A 15,911-nucleotide genomic window follows, 5' to 3' on the forward strand; every position below is an offset into this window, starting at 1 on the left:
ATTTCCTGCTGCCATTCTCTTAGCCGCTGCCTTATACAGTCTCCCTAACTCTAAGGCCCTAAGTCTCGATTCCCTTTTCTGAAAAACCAGAACAGTCGAAGGTTCCTAGCTCAAAGTTACTGGGGAAATTAAATGGCATCATGTACATCAGAGCCTGGCACCAGCAAGCCTGTGAGAATGAATGGGGCCTCAGCGGTGCTGTTCTTCCCTCGTCTCAGATTCCCATGTCAGGCCCTCAGCTCTCACCCAGTGGTGACCTGCATCTTTAAGGACTTTCCATGATTCTGATGAAATCCTAGAATAAACTATTCAGACCTATGAAAAAGTGATCTGTGACCTTGGAAAAGTTACTCCACTCTCTGGGCCTGTCATTGGTAGGATGTTGTTCTTACTGTTTACCTGAAAGAGTTACAGGAGGATTAAAGGGCAGGAAGCACAGAGAGCCCAGTGCCTGCCTATGACGGACACACATGTGACTGCTGCTTCCCTCCAGCCTCCTTCCACCCTGATGGACACCGTAAGGCGGGAGGAACGATATCTTGGTTGAACTAAAATAACAGAAATAGGATTACTTTCCACAGCAACTAAAAATGAGAGACTGTTGAAAGAACTTGGGATGGTTAGTCCAGAGAACAAAGGGTTTATATGAATGCAGCTAACTGGGTGCTGGCACCTATTTGAAATCAGGGCTTCTTGGGGATCAAGAGTTGCCCAAACCACTTCCAGTTGATGAGGTTTCTAGTATATTAAGGGGAAAACAATTGTTAAAGTTTCTCGTATATTAAGGAAAAAAAAATTTTTTAAAGGAAAAATATTTAGTATTTAAAAAATACCAAAGCAGGGTTATAAATACTGCGGCACACCTTAAGTGTTACATTTAACAAATGTTAACACATAAAACTGAACCTAATGGAAATGTTCTAGTCATAGGGTAATTACTAGATGTATGCATATTTTGAAAACCTTAATTCACAGTGTACTGCAGGCAGTGTTGGCAGGTAATGGGACAGAAAATTTTTTCAACCCTGTCAGGGCACTGGCTTGCAGAAAATGTTAACATTTTGAGTTTGAGGGTCGGTCTGAATGTGATCTGTCTCTGTCTCTCGTGCCAGACCCAATGCAAGGCGGACTGGACGTTCTGCAGGGCACAGAGAGCAGAACGCGGCCCTGCAGCGGGCACTTGGGGAAGAGGGCCCTCTCCTCAGCTGTGCCTCCTCCACCCCTAACCCCCAGCAAGGAGCCGGAGCCGAGACGCTGGGGCAGTGTGGGGAGTAGTTAGTGAATTACTCATCAGGCAGGGGTACGGGACATCTATGCAGCTGGAGCAACGACTTTTAACTTTTGTGGGTTCGAGGAACCTTCTGAATATCCGATGAAACCCTGGACCCTCTCCCCAGAAGAATTCCATCACCTCACCCATCCACGCACATCTTTCTCCAAAGAGCCCCCAGGAGTCCATAGACCCCAGGGTGAAACCCCCGGCCCGAGGGAGGCACTGGCACTTTCTAGAGTCTCTCTACCCTGAATTGCGTCTGAGGCCCCGCCTCGCACCTGGGAGCCCTGCCCGTGGCGCAGGCCTGCTTGGGGTCTGTGCACGGGGCCCGGGCCCTTGGCCTTGGCCGCGCTCCGCCTCCCTCCCTTCCCGGGACCCGAGTGGCGCAGCCGGAGCGGGGCGGTGACCAGGAGGCCGGCCCCACCTGCGGACACTAGAGGCGAGGGGGCAGCGGGAGGCCGGCCCCACCCCGGACCGCGGGGCCAGCCCACTGCACCCAGCGCCGCGGGGCTCAGAGCAGAGGACCGCGCCGCCGGCGTCCCAGGTCCGGCTCCCCAGCCGATCGCGGAGTCCGGATTCGCTAACCGCGCCGCCGCCGCCTGCCACGGGTCGGATTCCCAGCGCCGTTCAGGGGCCTCCGCCCAAGCCATGAAAATGCATTTCTGCATCCCAGTGTCCCAGCAGCGGCCCGACGCGCTGGGGGGCAGCTACGTGGTGCGCCGGGGGTCGGGGTCCGACTGGGCAGGGAGGAGGAGGCCGGTGACAAGGCGGGGGCGGGAGCTCACCTCGCTCGGCTAATCCGAACGTGATGACTCCGTTTGCAGCTGTACTCGGTGTACCTGGACGGGTTCCTGTTCTGCAAGGTGCGCTACAGCCAGCTGCATCGCTGGAACGAACAGGTGAGCGTATCCAAGGCGGGTATCAGCCCGCCCAGCTGAGGCAGGTGAGGAAAAGTGCGCCCAGGGGGCTCTGGGTGCTTGACTCTGGCAGGACACTGCACCTCTTGAGGGCTTCAGGCTCTTAATCCTGGTCGTAGTAACAATTAATTGTGAATTGCTTGGCATACAGCTCAATGAATACATGATATCGCTCCTAATCACCTATAGCCGTGAAATGAGGGAATAGGGCGCAGGCAATTATCCCAACCCGTTCCAGCCTGGTGATCCCCACCAGCCCCACCTGGGCTCCATCTCAGTGCCAGCTGCTCCCCCAGGACAATATCCCTGTTCCAAATGAGCAAACCAAGTCTAGATCAAGGCGTAGTCTTAGGAATCTTGTACATGGGTATTTAATCTCCTTTCTCCCAGAGTTTAATTTCCCCCTCTTTAAAAAGATGTGTCTTTATTTTTGTTTTCAAACGAGGGTATTCATAGCCTTCAAACAGGGGCGGTCTGGAAACCCAGGAAACAGACGACTTATCAAGTCAGAAGGCCATTTCTCACTCTAGTTTCTTACAAGTCCTGATGGCATTTTCTTCCCGGAGGTAGACTGATTTATTAGCCTGCCCTAATGGGTTTTATTTTCCTCATAAGGAAGTGTTGCTAGTCTTCAAAGTGGGTTAGAGGAGTACATGGGAGTTTGAAATGAACTCCACCCTTCCCCCACACTCATGCACAGTGTTTTCTTGGTTTTTTTTTAAAAAAGATTTTGTGTACTGATTATAAAGAGCACATATCTAAAGTTGAAAGAAAGAAAGAGAGAGAGAAAAGAAAGAAAGGAAGAAAGAGAGAGAGATGGAGGGAGGGAGGGAGGAAGAGAGGGAGGAAAGGAAGATGCTTGCCTAGGCAACAGCTATTAACATTTTTAGGAGAGTCCTTTCAGACAATCCTGGGTTCTAGTGAGTAGGTACATCATGTTTCTTTTAAGACCATTTTCTGTTGATAGACAGCTCAGTTCCATTTTTCTTATTAAAAACATCATTGCAGTGAGCCTCCTTGCTCATACATCATAGTGCATTGGAGAAGTCCATTTTCAAGGTATGACTAAGTTTCTTTGGAGTCAACAAAAACATGTGTAATGTGGTTGTTAGTTAATTTTTGTGCTTGTCTTTGAATCGGTAGCACCTAACACAGTGCCTGTGACCTGGTAGGTCCTCAGGAATGATTGTCAATGGCTGAATAAAAAGGGCATGGGTTTAGACTTCTGCAGGATGACGAGCTACTTGTGACCGAAACATGTCTGGGGAGTTGGGAGGACTGCAGAGGAAGGCAGATGCGGATCTCGAAGGAAGAGAAAGTACACGTCGTTTAGGCATTTGGAGGAGGAATTTGAGGGTCATATCCCGCCCTCATCTGTCTTCCTGTGTGTGAGGTGTGATCAGGGAGGTGACTATCACAGGGGAAAAGCAGGAGACGGCCGGGAGGAGCAGGGAGGGCGTGGGATTGACTGACCACTTCCTGGCTGGACACTTCACCTCTTCTCTGATCTTCAATTTCCCTTTCAGAAATAATCAGGTAATTGGTTATGGATATCAACTTCACAGGGCACTTATGAAGATTAGGGTCCAGTTTCTCACAGAGCGTGGCACATAGTTTACGTGCTCAGTAAACATTTACTGACTCAGATGCTTGGAGAATTCCTGAATCTGGTCCTTATTAACCAACAGACACAGGAAAGTGCTTGTTTTCAGGAAAATTCGGACCTATCCAATCTTAGAAGGTCCAGAAGTGGAGATATAAAGCCAGTTCTTTTGACCTTCTATTTTGGAAACCATGAACAAGAAACCATCTGTTATTCACTTCAGTGGACTTGTTTTTGGTTTTTCTTTATTTTTTTGGCTGTGTCAGGTCTTAGTTGCGGCACATGGGATCTTCGTTGGAGCGTGCAGGCTTCTCTCTAGTTGTGGTGTGTGGGTTTTCTCTCTCTAGTTGTGGCACGCAGGCTCCAGAGCACGTGGACTCTGTAGTTTGCAGCGTGCAGGCTCTCTAGTTGAGGCACGCGAGCTCAGTATTGTGGCGTGCGGGCTTAGTTGCCCTGCGGCATGTGGGATCTTAGTTCCCCAACCAAGGATCGAACGCTCATCCCCCGCATCGGAAGGCAGATTCTTTACAGGGGAGTCCCTGCAGTGGACTTTTACATATGGAATTGCCACAGCCCAGTGCCCTCTGCGAAGTATATACAAGAGATATTGATGAATACTCTTCATATCTGTCCCAGGTTTTTCAAAATTCTAAAGTGGGGATTTCTTTATCCAGTTTCTAACTACCTTACACGTGTCATTGCTTCCCTTTTCTGTAGGAACAACTTCATTTTAAAGAAACTATTTAGATCTTAGGAGGTGGCTATTGGTATTATTATTAATTTAAAACAATAACTAACATCAGTTACTCTGTGCTAAGGTTGGTACCAAGAGCCTTCCATGTTATATCGTGTTTAAGTTTTACAACAGTCTTATGAGTTAGGATTATAATTAGCCCCTTTTAACAGATGAGAAAACTGAGGTACAACTTGCCCAAGGTCATACTGCTAGTAAGTGTTGGAGCCAGGATTTGATCTCTAGAACCTGCTCTAACCCATTACATTTTGTGGTTCCTTATCAAAGTTGACAAAATAAATTGCATCAGAAAAACAATTGCATCCTAAACTACCATCCTGTTAGGCATAACATAATAAAATTCCCCAATTTTATATATTGTGTGATGAATTTTGGTAAATGTATACAATTACCACCACCATAATCAAGACAGAGAACAGTTTCCACACGCATAATGTTCCCTTGTCCCCTTGCCCTTGGTCCCCTCCCTCCACCTCTAGCCCCAGACATCTGATTTCTGTCATTAGAGTTCCAGGCACAGGATTTTGTTCCACCTGCCCAGGAAGCCCCTGTAAGGTTGGTATTACAAGATGAAGTGTCCAAGTAAGGTTGCTAGATTTAGCAAATAAAAATACAGGATCCCCAGTTAAATGTGAATTTCAGGTAAACAACGAACACTTCTTTAGTATAAGAATGTCCCATGCAGTATTTGGGGTACTCTTAACTGGTCATCCTCTATTTTATCTAGCAACCCTAAGTCTGAGACTGAAGGGTTGGGTGACTTCTCCCAGCCACTTCTCAGCTCGTTTTTATTCTTCCTATTCCATGGAAGATGTGAAATGGCTCAGAATTCTTAATCTGATTTAATACTAAGCACTATAAAAAAGGGAAACAGTACAAAGGCCCCATCTGTGTTTGTGTGTGTGTGTGTGTGTGTGTGTGTGTGTGTGTGTGTTTTATGTGTATGTTTGGTGAGTATAAGTTCATTTCCAATTGATTTTTTAGGAAGTTCTGCATCACAATAGAACAGAAATTTCATCTTAATAGAATTAACTGATTTACTCATTTACTTAAGAATATTTACTAAGTACCTATTAAGTACCAAGCACTATGTTAAATTAAGTGAAGACTCTGACTTTAGCACGTGTGATTTTTGGATTTACGAATTGGATTTCTATTTCGTATATTGGAGAACTCTGCAATCAAGGGGGAGAACCTGGCCCAGGTGAAGTGGCCCCTGCTCCTCTCAGCCAAGCTGTGTGGAGGCTAATGCCTATAAGAGTGACCTGAGGAGAGATGGGTGTGTTTCCCAAAGGTCAGCTGCGCTCTCTGGAGTCATCAGTGGCAGCCCTGTCCCCACTGAGATTCCCTTAAGGTCTGGCGGCTCCCCTCGCTGCTGAGTGCTGCCCACCTCTCTGCTGTGTGAACTGCCTGACCTGACTGCTTTCTGTGCCTTTAGATGAATAAAACCAGTTTGATCTATGCCCTTGTCTGTACCACCTCCCTCAAGGGGACTTAAAGAAATCTGTAAAAGAAACCTTTAACTAGCTCATTTTGGCCATCCTGTGTAAGTGAGACTAGATTCTGTGGAAAGGATGCTTGCTTCTTTGAAAACACCCTGCCAGTGCCAGACATGGCAATGCAGACAAGCCATGGGAACTTGCAAAGGATCCTTCAGTGGGAGAGGAGGGCTACACACCGGCTCAGTCTTCCTCCCTGCCAAGTGCTGACTCAGCCTTGCTTCTTCCCTTCTTTCACCTGATCTCCCCTCTTTCCCCAACTCAGACCCTCTGTTCTCATCAAGCAGCCCATTGCCTCTGCCTGGTTCACTTCCCCCTTCTGGGAAGACCCCTGCTTTCTGGCCCATGGGTTAGGGACCAGCCCTTTCTCAAGGCTCACCTTAAGCCTCACCTCCTCTGGGAAGTCCCCCTTGATAGCACAAGATGCCTTTCTCTGATTCTTGTGCCATTTTATGTTTAGACCTTGTCGCGTTCCTTTTGTGTGTGTGAAGATCTTGTTTCCCCTGTTTATTTAGTTGAAAAACCCAAATACTTAAATGAAGGAATGAATGAAGGCTGTAGGCATAGTGTATCCAGCACAGAATCCTGCTTTAGGAGGTGCCCAAGAGATTTGATGGAGGAGGAAGATGGGAGGAAAAGAGGGCAAGTAGAAGGACAAAAGCGTAAAAAGACTGTGTCCAAGTTCTGCTGCTGTAGGATCTTGGGTTTAAGTCACTTCAGCTGCCTGAGTTTCAGGTTACCCATATTGTCAAGTAACCTGGTTATCAAGGTGGAAGGATGTGAGATTGCCCTGGTTGTCAAGGTGGGAGGATGACAATGTTAATGGCAGCGATGATCATCTACCTCACAGGAATGTTCTGAGGAAGAAATGGAATAATATACAAGACTAGTGTTCTTTGGTACAGGATATCACAGTCCAGATTGCTTTGAGCTTGTGGCCCTTTATCTGGAGGATCTGAGATTTTTATTACCAGGGGCCTTGGAGAGGTGGGGTGAATGAGTCAACAGTAGAAAAAGAGACTGTAAAAAGGACAGCATTTGTGACTGTAATTCTACTTGTCCCAGGTCCCCCCTGTGGGATAGGAATAGGGGGCTGTGAGTGCATGGGATGGGGAAGGAGGTGACATTTTCAATTGGCCAGTAAAGTTCTCTTCATGTTAAGAGGCAGAACTGTATGATGGAGAAATTAGAACAGGAGATTGTGCTGGGATTTAAAAAATATGCTATCTGAACATGGTCTTTCAAAGCAAACAAACAAGCAAAAACACATCATAATAAATGAACAGAAGAGGTGTGTTTTCCTTTTGATCTCTTGAAACAGTTTTTGAAAGAGTGATGGAGCTAAACTCTAATGCCAGATAATTCTTAGAATGTGAGTGCTTTTAATAGCTCAACTGTGTGCTGTTTGAGACCAGTGGAAAAGACTGTATTTTGATAGAGATGAAGAACTTGTAGAGTTGGTGATTGACTTTTGGTGGACTTAACTGCTCAGTTTATTGTGTGTTTATCTCCCCACTTAGACCAGTGCTCAAGAAAGCAGGGGAAAGATTCCTTGAGAAGTCAGCTCAGGTTGTAAAACCTGCTGGGAGAGTTTTTGCTCTGGGTTGGGTATTAGGACCTTAATCCTTGTTGACTTTTTCCCCAGCTCTTGGCCTTAGGGCTCCTCCCTCCAGATGCTCCCCTGTAGATGGGTAACCCAGGCAGCCCTATTTGCTCAAGGCTGCTGTGATTCCAACCAATTTGGGAGCATCTGCTACATTTATGAATACATGCCAAGGAAGACAATTGCCTTTTAAAGATCACTCACTCAGTTCATCAAGAAATAATTGCATGCAAAGAAGACAAATTCCTGCTTCTACTTCATAGGATTAGCAGAGATGGGGTGCATAAATTCCAGGTCGTTTGAGCAGCCCTGCCTGGGATGGTGCTTTAACTGGGGGGCCTTTGGACCATCTCTGTCACAGCAGGAAAATTTCCTTGAATTTAAAAGAAATGTACCGTTGCTCTAATATTTTATACGACTAGATTTAGAGGAAAGATGGCAAACTAAATGGCTACTGGGCTCAGGCAGATAATTTAAATGAGAGGCACGGATCAGGTGAGAGGCAGTGGTAGGTGGTGGGAACAGCCTGAGAGAATAGAAACTTGGTGATTCCAGACCTTCCGATTCTTCAAGAGAAGCCAGAACATCAGTTTTTCTTTTCTTAATAAACATTATTTTTGTGGCCCAATCTTAGATTTATTTTAAAAAATTGCGAAGATAGTACAGAGAGTCCCCATCTACCCTGCACCCAGTTTCCCCTGTTGTTTTTCATGAGTATTATACTTTGGTTACAGTTAATGAAGTATTGATACCATGTTATTTATTCAGACTTCTTTAGTGTTTACCCAACGTCCTATTTCTGTTCCAAGATCCCACCCAGGTCCCACATTACATTTAATTGTCATGTCTCTGTAGGCTCCTCTTGACGGTGACAGTTTCTCAGACTTTCCTTGTTTTGAATGATTTTGACAGTTTTGAGGAGCACTGGTCAGGTAGTTTGTGGAATGTCCCTCTATTGGAGTTTGTCCAATGTTTTTCACATGACCAGGCTGGGGTTATGGTTTTGAGAGGAAAACCACAGGGGCCAAGTTTACCTTGGTCACCGGGCTGAGGTAGTGTTTGTCAGGTTTCTCCATATAAAGTTACTTTTTTCCCTCCTTTTCCACAGTGTGCTCTTAGGAAAGAAATCACCATGCACAGCCCACACTTAAAGAGTAAGGATTTATGTTCCATCTCCTTGTGGGATAAGTATCTACATACATTATTTGGAAATTTGTCTATTCTCTCCAAATTGTTTATTTATTCGATAATTTATTTATTTTTAAAAATACATTTATTTATTTATTTATAGCTGCGTTGGGTCTTTGTTGCTGCGCGCGGGCTTTCTCTAGTTGCGGTGAGCAGGGGCTACTCTTCGTTGCGATACATAGGCTTCTCATTGCGGTGACCTCTCTTTGTTATGGAGCACGGGTTCTAGGCGCGGGAGCTTCAGGAGTTGTGGCTCGTGGGCTCTAGAGTGCAGGCTCAGTAGTTGTGGCACACGGGCTTAGTTGCTCCGCGGCATGTGGGATCTTCCCAAGCCGGGCATCAAACCCACATCCCCTGCATTGGCAGGTGGATTCTTAACCACTGTGCCACCAGGGAAGCCCCTAAAATCATAATTTTTTTATAGACGGGTTTTTAAGTCTTCATGGGAGGGATCAGCCTGCATTCAGTCTTAGCTTTTAAGGTAAGTTGATCAAGTGTGGGTCCCAAGGCGGGGAGGGCAAGTTCTTGCTAATTAACAATCATCATTTTGGTGAGCTAACATTTTTCTGGAGCAGTAGGAGGAGCAGTGAGGCAATGGATCAAGGGGCTTAGGAAGAGGAGCCTTAGGGACCAGGCCACTTAGGGCCACAGTGGACATTCTTAGTCCTTACATGTCCCTCACACTGCCCAGAACAGTGAGCGGGTCAACCACATAACAGGGCAACAGGGACATCCTGAGGTGGGTATATAAAGAAGATGGACAGGACATTGGAAACAAATCACTGGCAGTGGAGCCAGTGTCAAATCTGGGGTGACACCAATGACCCAGTCCAGAGTGCCTGGCTTAGTGCTGCTGTCCCTGTGGAGAACTTCCCAAGCAGGAGGGTGTTTCCGGGAGATGTGCACTGGTAAAAATGAAGCTGGAGACCCTGGTGGAGATGCAGATGTCAGGTGTGGGTAGTTCATGGTCAGGTCACATGCCCTCTCCTGCCCTGCTTGGAGGGACAGGAGAGAAGCCAGTGGATGGGTGCAGTGTGTAGATGAACCATTCTCATCAAAGCCCTGGCAGTAGTGAGCCCTTGTGGAAGTCCCTCAACCTCTCTGAGCTGGACACCCCTCCTTTCATAAATGGCAATAATAATAACTGAATCACAGCACTGGTTTGGTTGGGTAGATAAATGGAGTCAGTCACAGGAAAGTCATCAATATTGGTTACCAGAGAAAAGATAATCCTGTCCATCATCACGGGGCTGGGGTATGAGCAGGGCTTCTGGTGTGGGGATCGGCTGGAAGAAGTGTCAGGATGGACAAGGTGTTCTTTCAGTCCCCAAACCTGGGTGGGGGGCAAGGGAGGAGTGAAGTGACCAGACTCCCAATATCCTGAACCAGGCAACCTGGCATTGAAGCCCAGATCCCTGTCCATTTCTGGGAGATCACAAACAGATGACACATCATCTCTGTGCCTCAGTTTCCTCCTTAGAAAGGGTCCGTTAGCTGCACAGGTTCTTCTTACTCTCTTACCACCTGAAACTCCTCCAACATCACTGCCGGCCATATGTGCAATATTCATAAGGCCCTTTCTCCAGTGTGAACTCTCTGATGTTTAATCAAGTGGCACCTTTGGGTGAAAGATTTACCACATTCCTTGCACTCAAAAGGCTTTTCTCCACTGTGGATTTTCCTATGGATGCAGAGGAGCTGTCTTTGCTTAAAGGCTTTCCTGCATTCAGTGCACTCATAAGGCGTTTCTCCAGTGTGAACTCTGTGATGATCATAGAGAGAGGATCGAGTAGTAAAAGATTGCCCACATTTACTGCACTCATAAGGCCTTTCTTCACTGTGAACTCTCTGATGACAAAGAAGGCTAGAGCTACCAGTAAAACATTTCCCACATTCACTGCAGTCATAGGGCCTTTCTCCACTGTGAATTCTCTGATGATCACAAAGTCCTGACCTAGCAGTAAAAGATTTCCCACATTCACTGCAGTCATAAGGCCTTTCTCCACTGTGAACTCTCTGATGATATTGGAGGCCACTCCTAGCAACAAAACATTTTCCACATTCACTGCACTCATAAGGCCTTTCTCCACTGTGAACTCTCTGATGATACCAGAGGCTACTCCTGGCAACAAAAGATTTCCCACATTCACTGCACTCATAAGGCTTTTCTCCAGTGTGAACTCTCTGATGTGCAAGGAAATTGGATTTGTGGGCAAAAGATTTTCCACACTGGGTGCATCGGTAAGGTTTTTCTCCAGTATGAACTCCCTGATGTTCAATTAAGATGCACTTTGGGATGAAAGATTTAGCACATTCCTTGCATTCATAAGGCTTTTCTCCACTGTGGATTTTCCTATGTGCTCTGAGGTACTTCCTTAGGCTAAAGGATTTCCCACAGTCACTGCAGTCATAGAGCCTTCCTCCACAGTTAACTCTCTGATGTCCAAGGAGACCAGATTTGTGGCTAAAATATTTTCCACAATGGCTGCATTCATAAGGCCTTTCTCCAGTGTGAACTGGCTCATGCTGAATAAAGTTACATGTTTGGGTGCAGGCTTTCCCACGTTTGCTGCACTCACAAAACCCTTTACTAGTAAGGACTCTCTCATCCTGAACAAGTATTACTGTGTGGCTGGAGGCTTTCTTGCCTTCTCCCCAGCTGTGATGACCTGTTCCACTGTGAAAAACAGCTTCACACTCCTTACTGTTGTTCGGTTTCTTCCTGGTATTTGTGGCCTGTGGCTGAAGTCCCATGTTGGCCACGAAGTCGTTCCCAATCTCCATGTAGGTAGGTAGATTCCCTATTGTGTGGATTGTGCAGCTCTTCCAAAATGAGGGTCTCCCCACATCATATCACATGGGATTCTCTCTAATATGCGGCTTCTGGTGCTCTTGAAGGTTTGCAGTGAAATAGAATTGTGTCCCGCATGCCCCACATATGTATGCTTTCTGCCCCCTATTTGTTCCTTGCTCCTCAGCCAAGTGCAAAATGTCTCTCAAGACTGGGGTGCACATCTTACAGGGCTGGGTCTTCTCAGGAGACAAACCTGCCCTGGGGGTCCTCATCTGTGACACTCCTTCTGCAGATATGCTCTGTTCAGAAGGTGTCTCTTCATCCTCAACTCCAGGAAAAGAACCTGCAGGAATTCTCTGGCAGTCCAGTGGTGAGGAGTCAGAGCTTTCACTGCTTTAGCCTGGGTTCAATCCCTGGTCAGGGAACTAGTACACTGCAAGCCTGAATCCTTAGCTGCAACCTTGGGGCTACTGGTGTTAAGGCACTAAGGAGTAGGGATGCACTCTGGCTAGCCATAGTAACCACAGCACATGACCAAGAAGTTGAAGAAGAAAGCAGTATCCATGGTCCAGATGTGAGAATGACACAGCAGCCCCTAGGGAAAAGGAGAAAGGCAGAACCTAGCTCAGAGGATAGGGGTGGGTGTGAGGGCCTTACCCAGCATGCATACAAGTGCAAAGTTCTCCACCATGACATCAAGGTACAGGTGTATCTGAACCTCATCAAGAAGACACTATTCCTCCCAGGAGAAGTACACGGCCACATCTTCAAAGGTCACACTGCCCTGAGGTGGGTCCGTCAGCGCAGGCACCGCCATCAGATCCTTTGCGCAGAGCGGAGCGGTGACAGTCCAGCAACCGGGTCAGACTCGGCATGGTTACTCCCCACCTATTCAAGAATTTATATCTATGTAGGCTTCTAGATATTTAATTTATACTTTAGGTTGTACTTCAGTAAGACTTTATTTTATTGTTCAAATTGTTCCAGCTTGTCCTATGGGAGCTCTTTCAGTTTGCTCCTGTATTGTGTGATGTAATATTAAGATTGTATTGTATGAATATTGTATGATGTGACTGGTGGGCAGTTTTGTGAAAACAAATGAAAAATTAAAATGTACACCAAATCTACCAAACTCAGACTGGAGTTGTCAGTCCATGATATTTCTAATAGTGTTCTAGAAACCTATACAGAAATAAATCGCTCCCTAAGAAAATCGAGGTATCTCCTTTTGGCCACCAGGAAGGGTTCATTTTGAATAAAGTGCTGGAGAGAGACTTGCCCTAAGAGGAGGCTTTGGTATCTCACCAACCCTGAATTTCAGGCGCTTTGCCTTAACCCTGTGTTTTCTGGATCTTTCAGCTTAGGCGGGTGTTTGGAAATTGCCTGCCACCCTTTCCACCAAAGTACTATCTCGCAATGACTGCATCTATGGCTGATGAGAGAAGGGACCAGTTGGAACAGTATTTGCAAAATGGTATGTATTTGCATTTTTTAAAACAGATTTATCGAGATGTGAAAGTCACCCATTTTATATATATACTCAGTGGTTTTTAGTATATTTACAGGATTGTGCAACCATCACCATAATCTAATCTGAGAACATTTTTACCACCCCAAAAAGAAATTTTACACCTATTATCAGTCAATCCCTGTTTCTCTCCTCCACCAGCCCCTGTCTTTATACACTAATTTATGCCTTTATACATTTGCCTGCTCTGGATATTTCATGTAAATGGAGTCATACAATATGTGGTCTTTGTATCTGGTTTAAAAATGCTTTGTTTAGATTCACCACCCCGCAGCCCCTGCCCCCAGGGGCTCTGTGTTGGCTTTGATTGTAGAAGTCAAAAAATATCTCTGGATTAAGACTGAACAAACGGATAAAATGAACTGCTTACATGAAAGCTCTCAGGAGATAGCGGAGATGTTTACTGGCAGTGCCAGAGTTGGTTATTCCATCTCTGTCTTCCCCAGGAGCCATGCTAAGGTACCAGGGACACTCGGAGGTCTGCTCTGGCCCTGTGAGGCTGGCAATACAGAGGTCCTGGCCCACTGCTGGGCTCCTGAAGAGTGTTGTGCACAACAGGACTGAGCTCTCACAAAGAGAAGGGGGTGGGGAGAAATAGAAACATTGGCATTCAAATATTTAAAGGTTTAAAAAGGGGGAAATGGTATAGACATAAAATGTTTTAAAAATATAACCCGTCCAAAGAGTATAAAATGAAAGGTACATTCCCTTCCACCTCAGATTCCCAAGCCTCTAGAAGAAAACACTATTACAAGTGGCTTGTGTATTTCTCAGAAACCATCATGTGTATTCTAGTGTGTGGGTACATCCCTGTTGGTTAAACACAAATTGAAACTTACCTTATACACGTTTCTGTATCTGAGTATTTGAAACTTTTATTCTGAAAGAATTTCTGATTTACAGAAAAGTTGCAAAATTGATGCAAAATTTTCTGTATTCTCTTTACCCAGATTTCCCAAATGTTAACATTTTACATTTGCTTTATCATTCTCTCTCACTTTCCCATGTCTCTGTTTGTATTATGAATGTGTGCATACATATATATTATATATAATTTTTTGAGATGCTTGTTTTGCAGATACAAGCCAGTTTACCCTTAAATACATCTATGTGTATTTCCTAAGATTGAGGACAACTCTTCTGTAACTACTGTATAGTTATCAAAATCAGGCAATTAGCATTGATATAATAATGCTATCTAATATAGAGACCTTATTCAAACTTCACCAACTACCCCACTAATGTCCTTCATAACAAAAGAAAAAAAGCTTTTTCTTCTGTATGCTATTTTATTCCTTTTAAAATATTACTATTACAGGTCATTCTAGGTGAGGGATTATAGATTTACCTCATTATTTCTCAGGGCTGCACATATTTTTTTTAAACATAGTAAATAGAAATTCTAGAAGTCATCTATTTTCCATTCATCTTTTGTAGTGGAGACTATACCACTTTTAGACCTGTTAAATAAACCCTTTCAAGCTCAAAGTGTAATATCTTTTGAATTTTCATTCCTTCTTGGTTTGTGTTCTCATATCTTCATGAAATACTCCTTTTAACAGCTGGCCTTTTCACAAATGATCACACTGCTTAAAGGGTCACTTCTCCAGGCCTGGCCTTTATCTGTAGTCCGGATGCTTCGTGAATCCTCTTGGAAGGTAAAGGAAGGAGGCAGTGTAGCATAGTGCTGTGACTGTGAACACAGGCTCTATTCAGACCTAGAGTCAAGTCCCAGGTTTGCACCTCACTGGCTGTGTGACCTGGGGCAAGACACTTACCTTCTCTGAGCTTCAATGCCTTTATCTGTAAAATGGAGATACTAGTTACTTTAGGTAATCTTCTTTTGTTGTGAAGATTAAGTGAGCTAAAATATACCAAGTGCTTTGCGTAGTACCTGGTACTTAACAGTTGTACAGTAAATACTAGTTGGATGAACACTTTTTCAATAGCTTTCCCCATCCCCAAGGATCCACGCTAATGATTATAATGATTAGTTTGCATACACGGCACACATATTCCAGAAAATAAGACAAGAGCTTTTTCCCCCTTTAAAAAAGAGGGAGTACCTTTTATAAAAAAAAGTTTCTCCTGTTACAGAGACACTCTCTCTCTTAGTTACTTTATTTTGAAAATCATGGCATCGTTTGGGAAGCACTACCTCAGATGACCTCAGTCAGTGCTAGTTTTGAATGCTGGTAGAAGTTATTTGACAAAATCAGTAAAACAGCAACAAAAAGAAAGACATTTAATACAGATTTAGAAATTGCATAAGTTTAGCTCAAGTGCAGGGTCCAGGAGAGGACTTGTGGGGAGGAAGATAAGAAGGGAGGAAGCCGCTGAGAAGCACTCCACGTGTGAGTGTGAGGTCCTCAGGGGAGAGCCTTGGCCCATCTGCTCCGGCCACAGCGCTGGGTGTCGGTATCTGGAGCTTTAAAACTAAGGGGGACATTTTTTTTTCTTAAATTCCATATATATGTGTTAGCATACAGTATTTGTCTTTCTCTTTCTGACTTACTTCACTCTGTATGACAGACTCTAGGTCTATCCACCTCATTAAAAATAGCTCAATTTCGTTTCTTTTTATGGCTGAGTAATATTCCATTGTATATATGTGCCACATCTTCTTTATCCATTCATCCGATGATGGACATTTAGGTTGTTTCCATCTCCGGGCTATTGTAAATAGAGCTGCAATGAACATTTTGGTACATGACTCTTTTTGAATTATGGTTTTCTCAGGGTATATGCCCAG

The 15,911-nt window shown here is 45.0% G+C and overlaps 1 protein-coding gene across 1 annotated transcript in view; it reads left to right on the top strand.

Annotated features, from left to right (window-relative positions):
* Positions 1–1,921: 1,921 nt before the first annotated feature.
* The window catches only part of SNX31 (sorting nexin 31), a 61,583-nt gene continuing 47,593 nt past the window's right edge, over positions 1,922–15,911 (top strand). The window contains exons 1-3 of the mRNA XM_007465740.1: positions 1,922–1,987; positions 2,098–2,172; positions 12,991–13,105. Coding sequence (XP_007465802.1) covers positions 1,922–1,987; positions 2,098–2,172; positions 12,991–13,105 — 256 coding nt within the window. The remainder of the gene's footprint in view (positions 1,988–2,097; positions 2,173–12,990; positions 13,106–15,911) is intronic.

This window comes from Lipotes vexillifer, unplaced genomic scaffold (genome assembly GCF_000442215.2).
Source record: "Lipotes vexillifer unplaced genomic scaffold, Lipotes_vexillifer_v1.1 scaffold10, whole genome shotgun sequence".
Classification (NCBI taxonomy): Eukaryota; Metazoa; Chordata; class Mammalia; order Artiodactyla; family Lipotidae; genus Lipotes; species Lipotes vexillifer.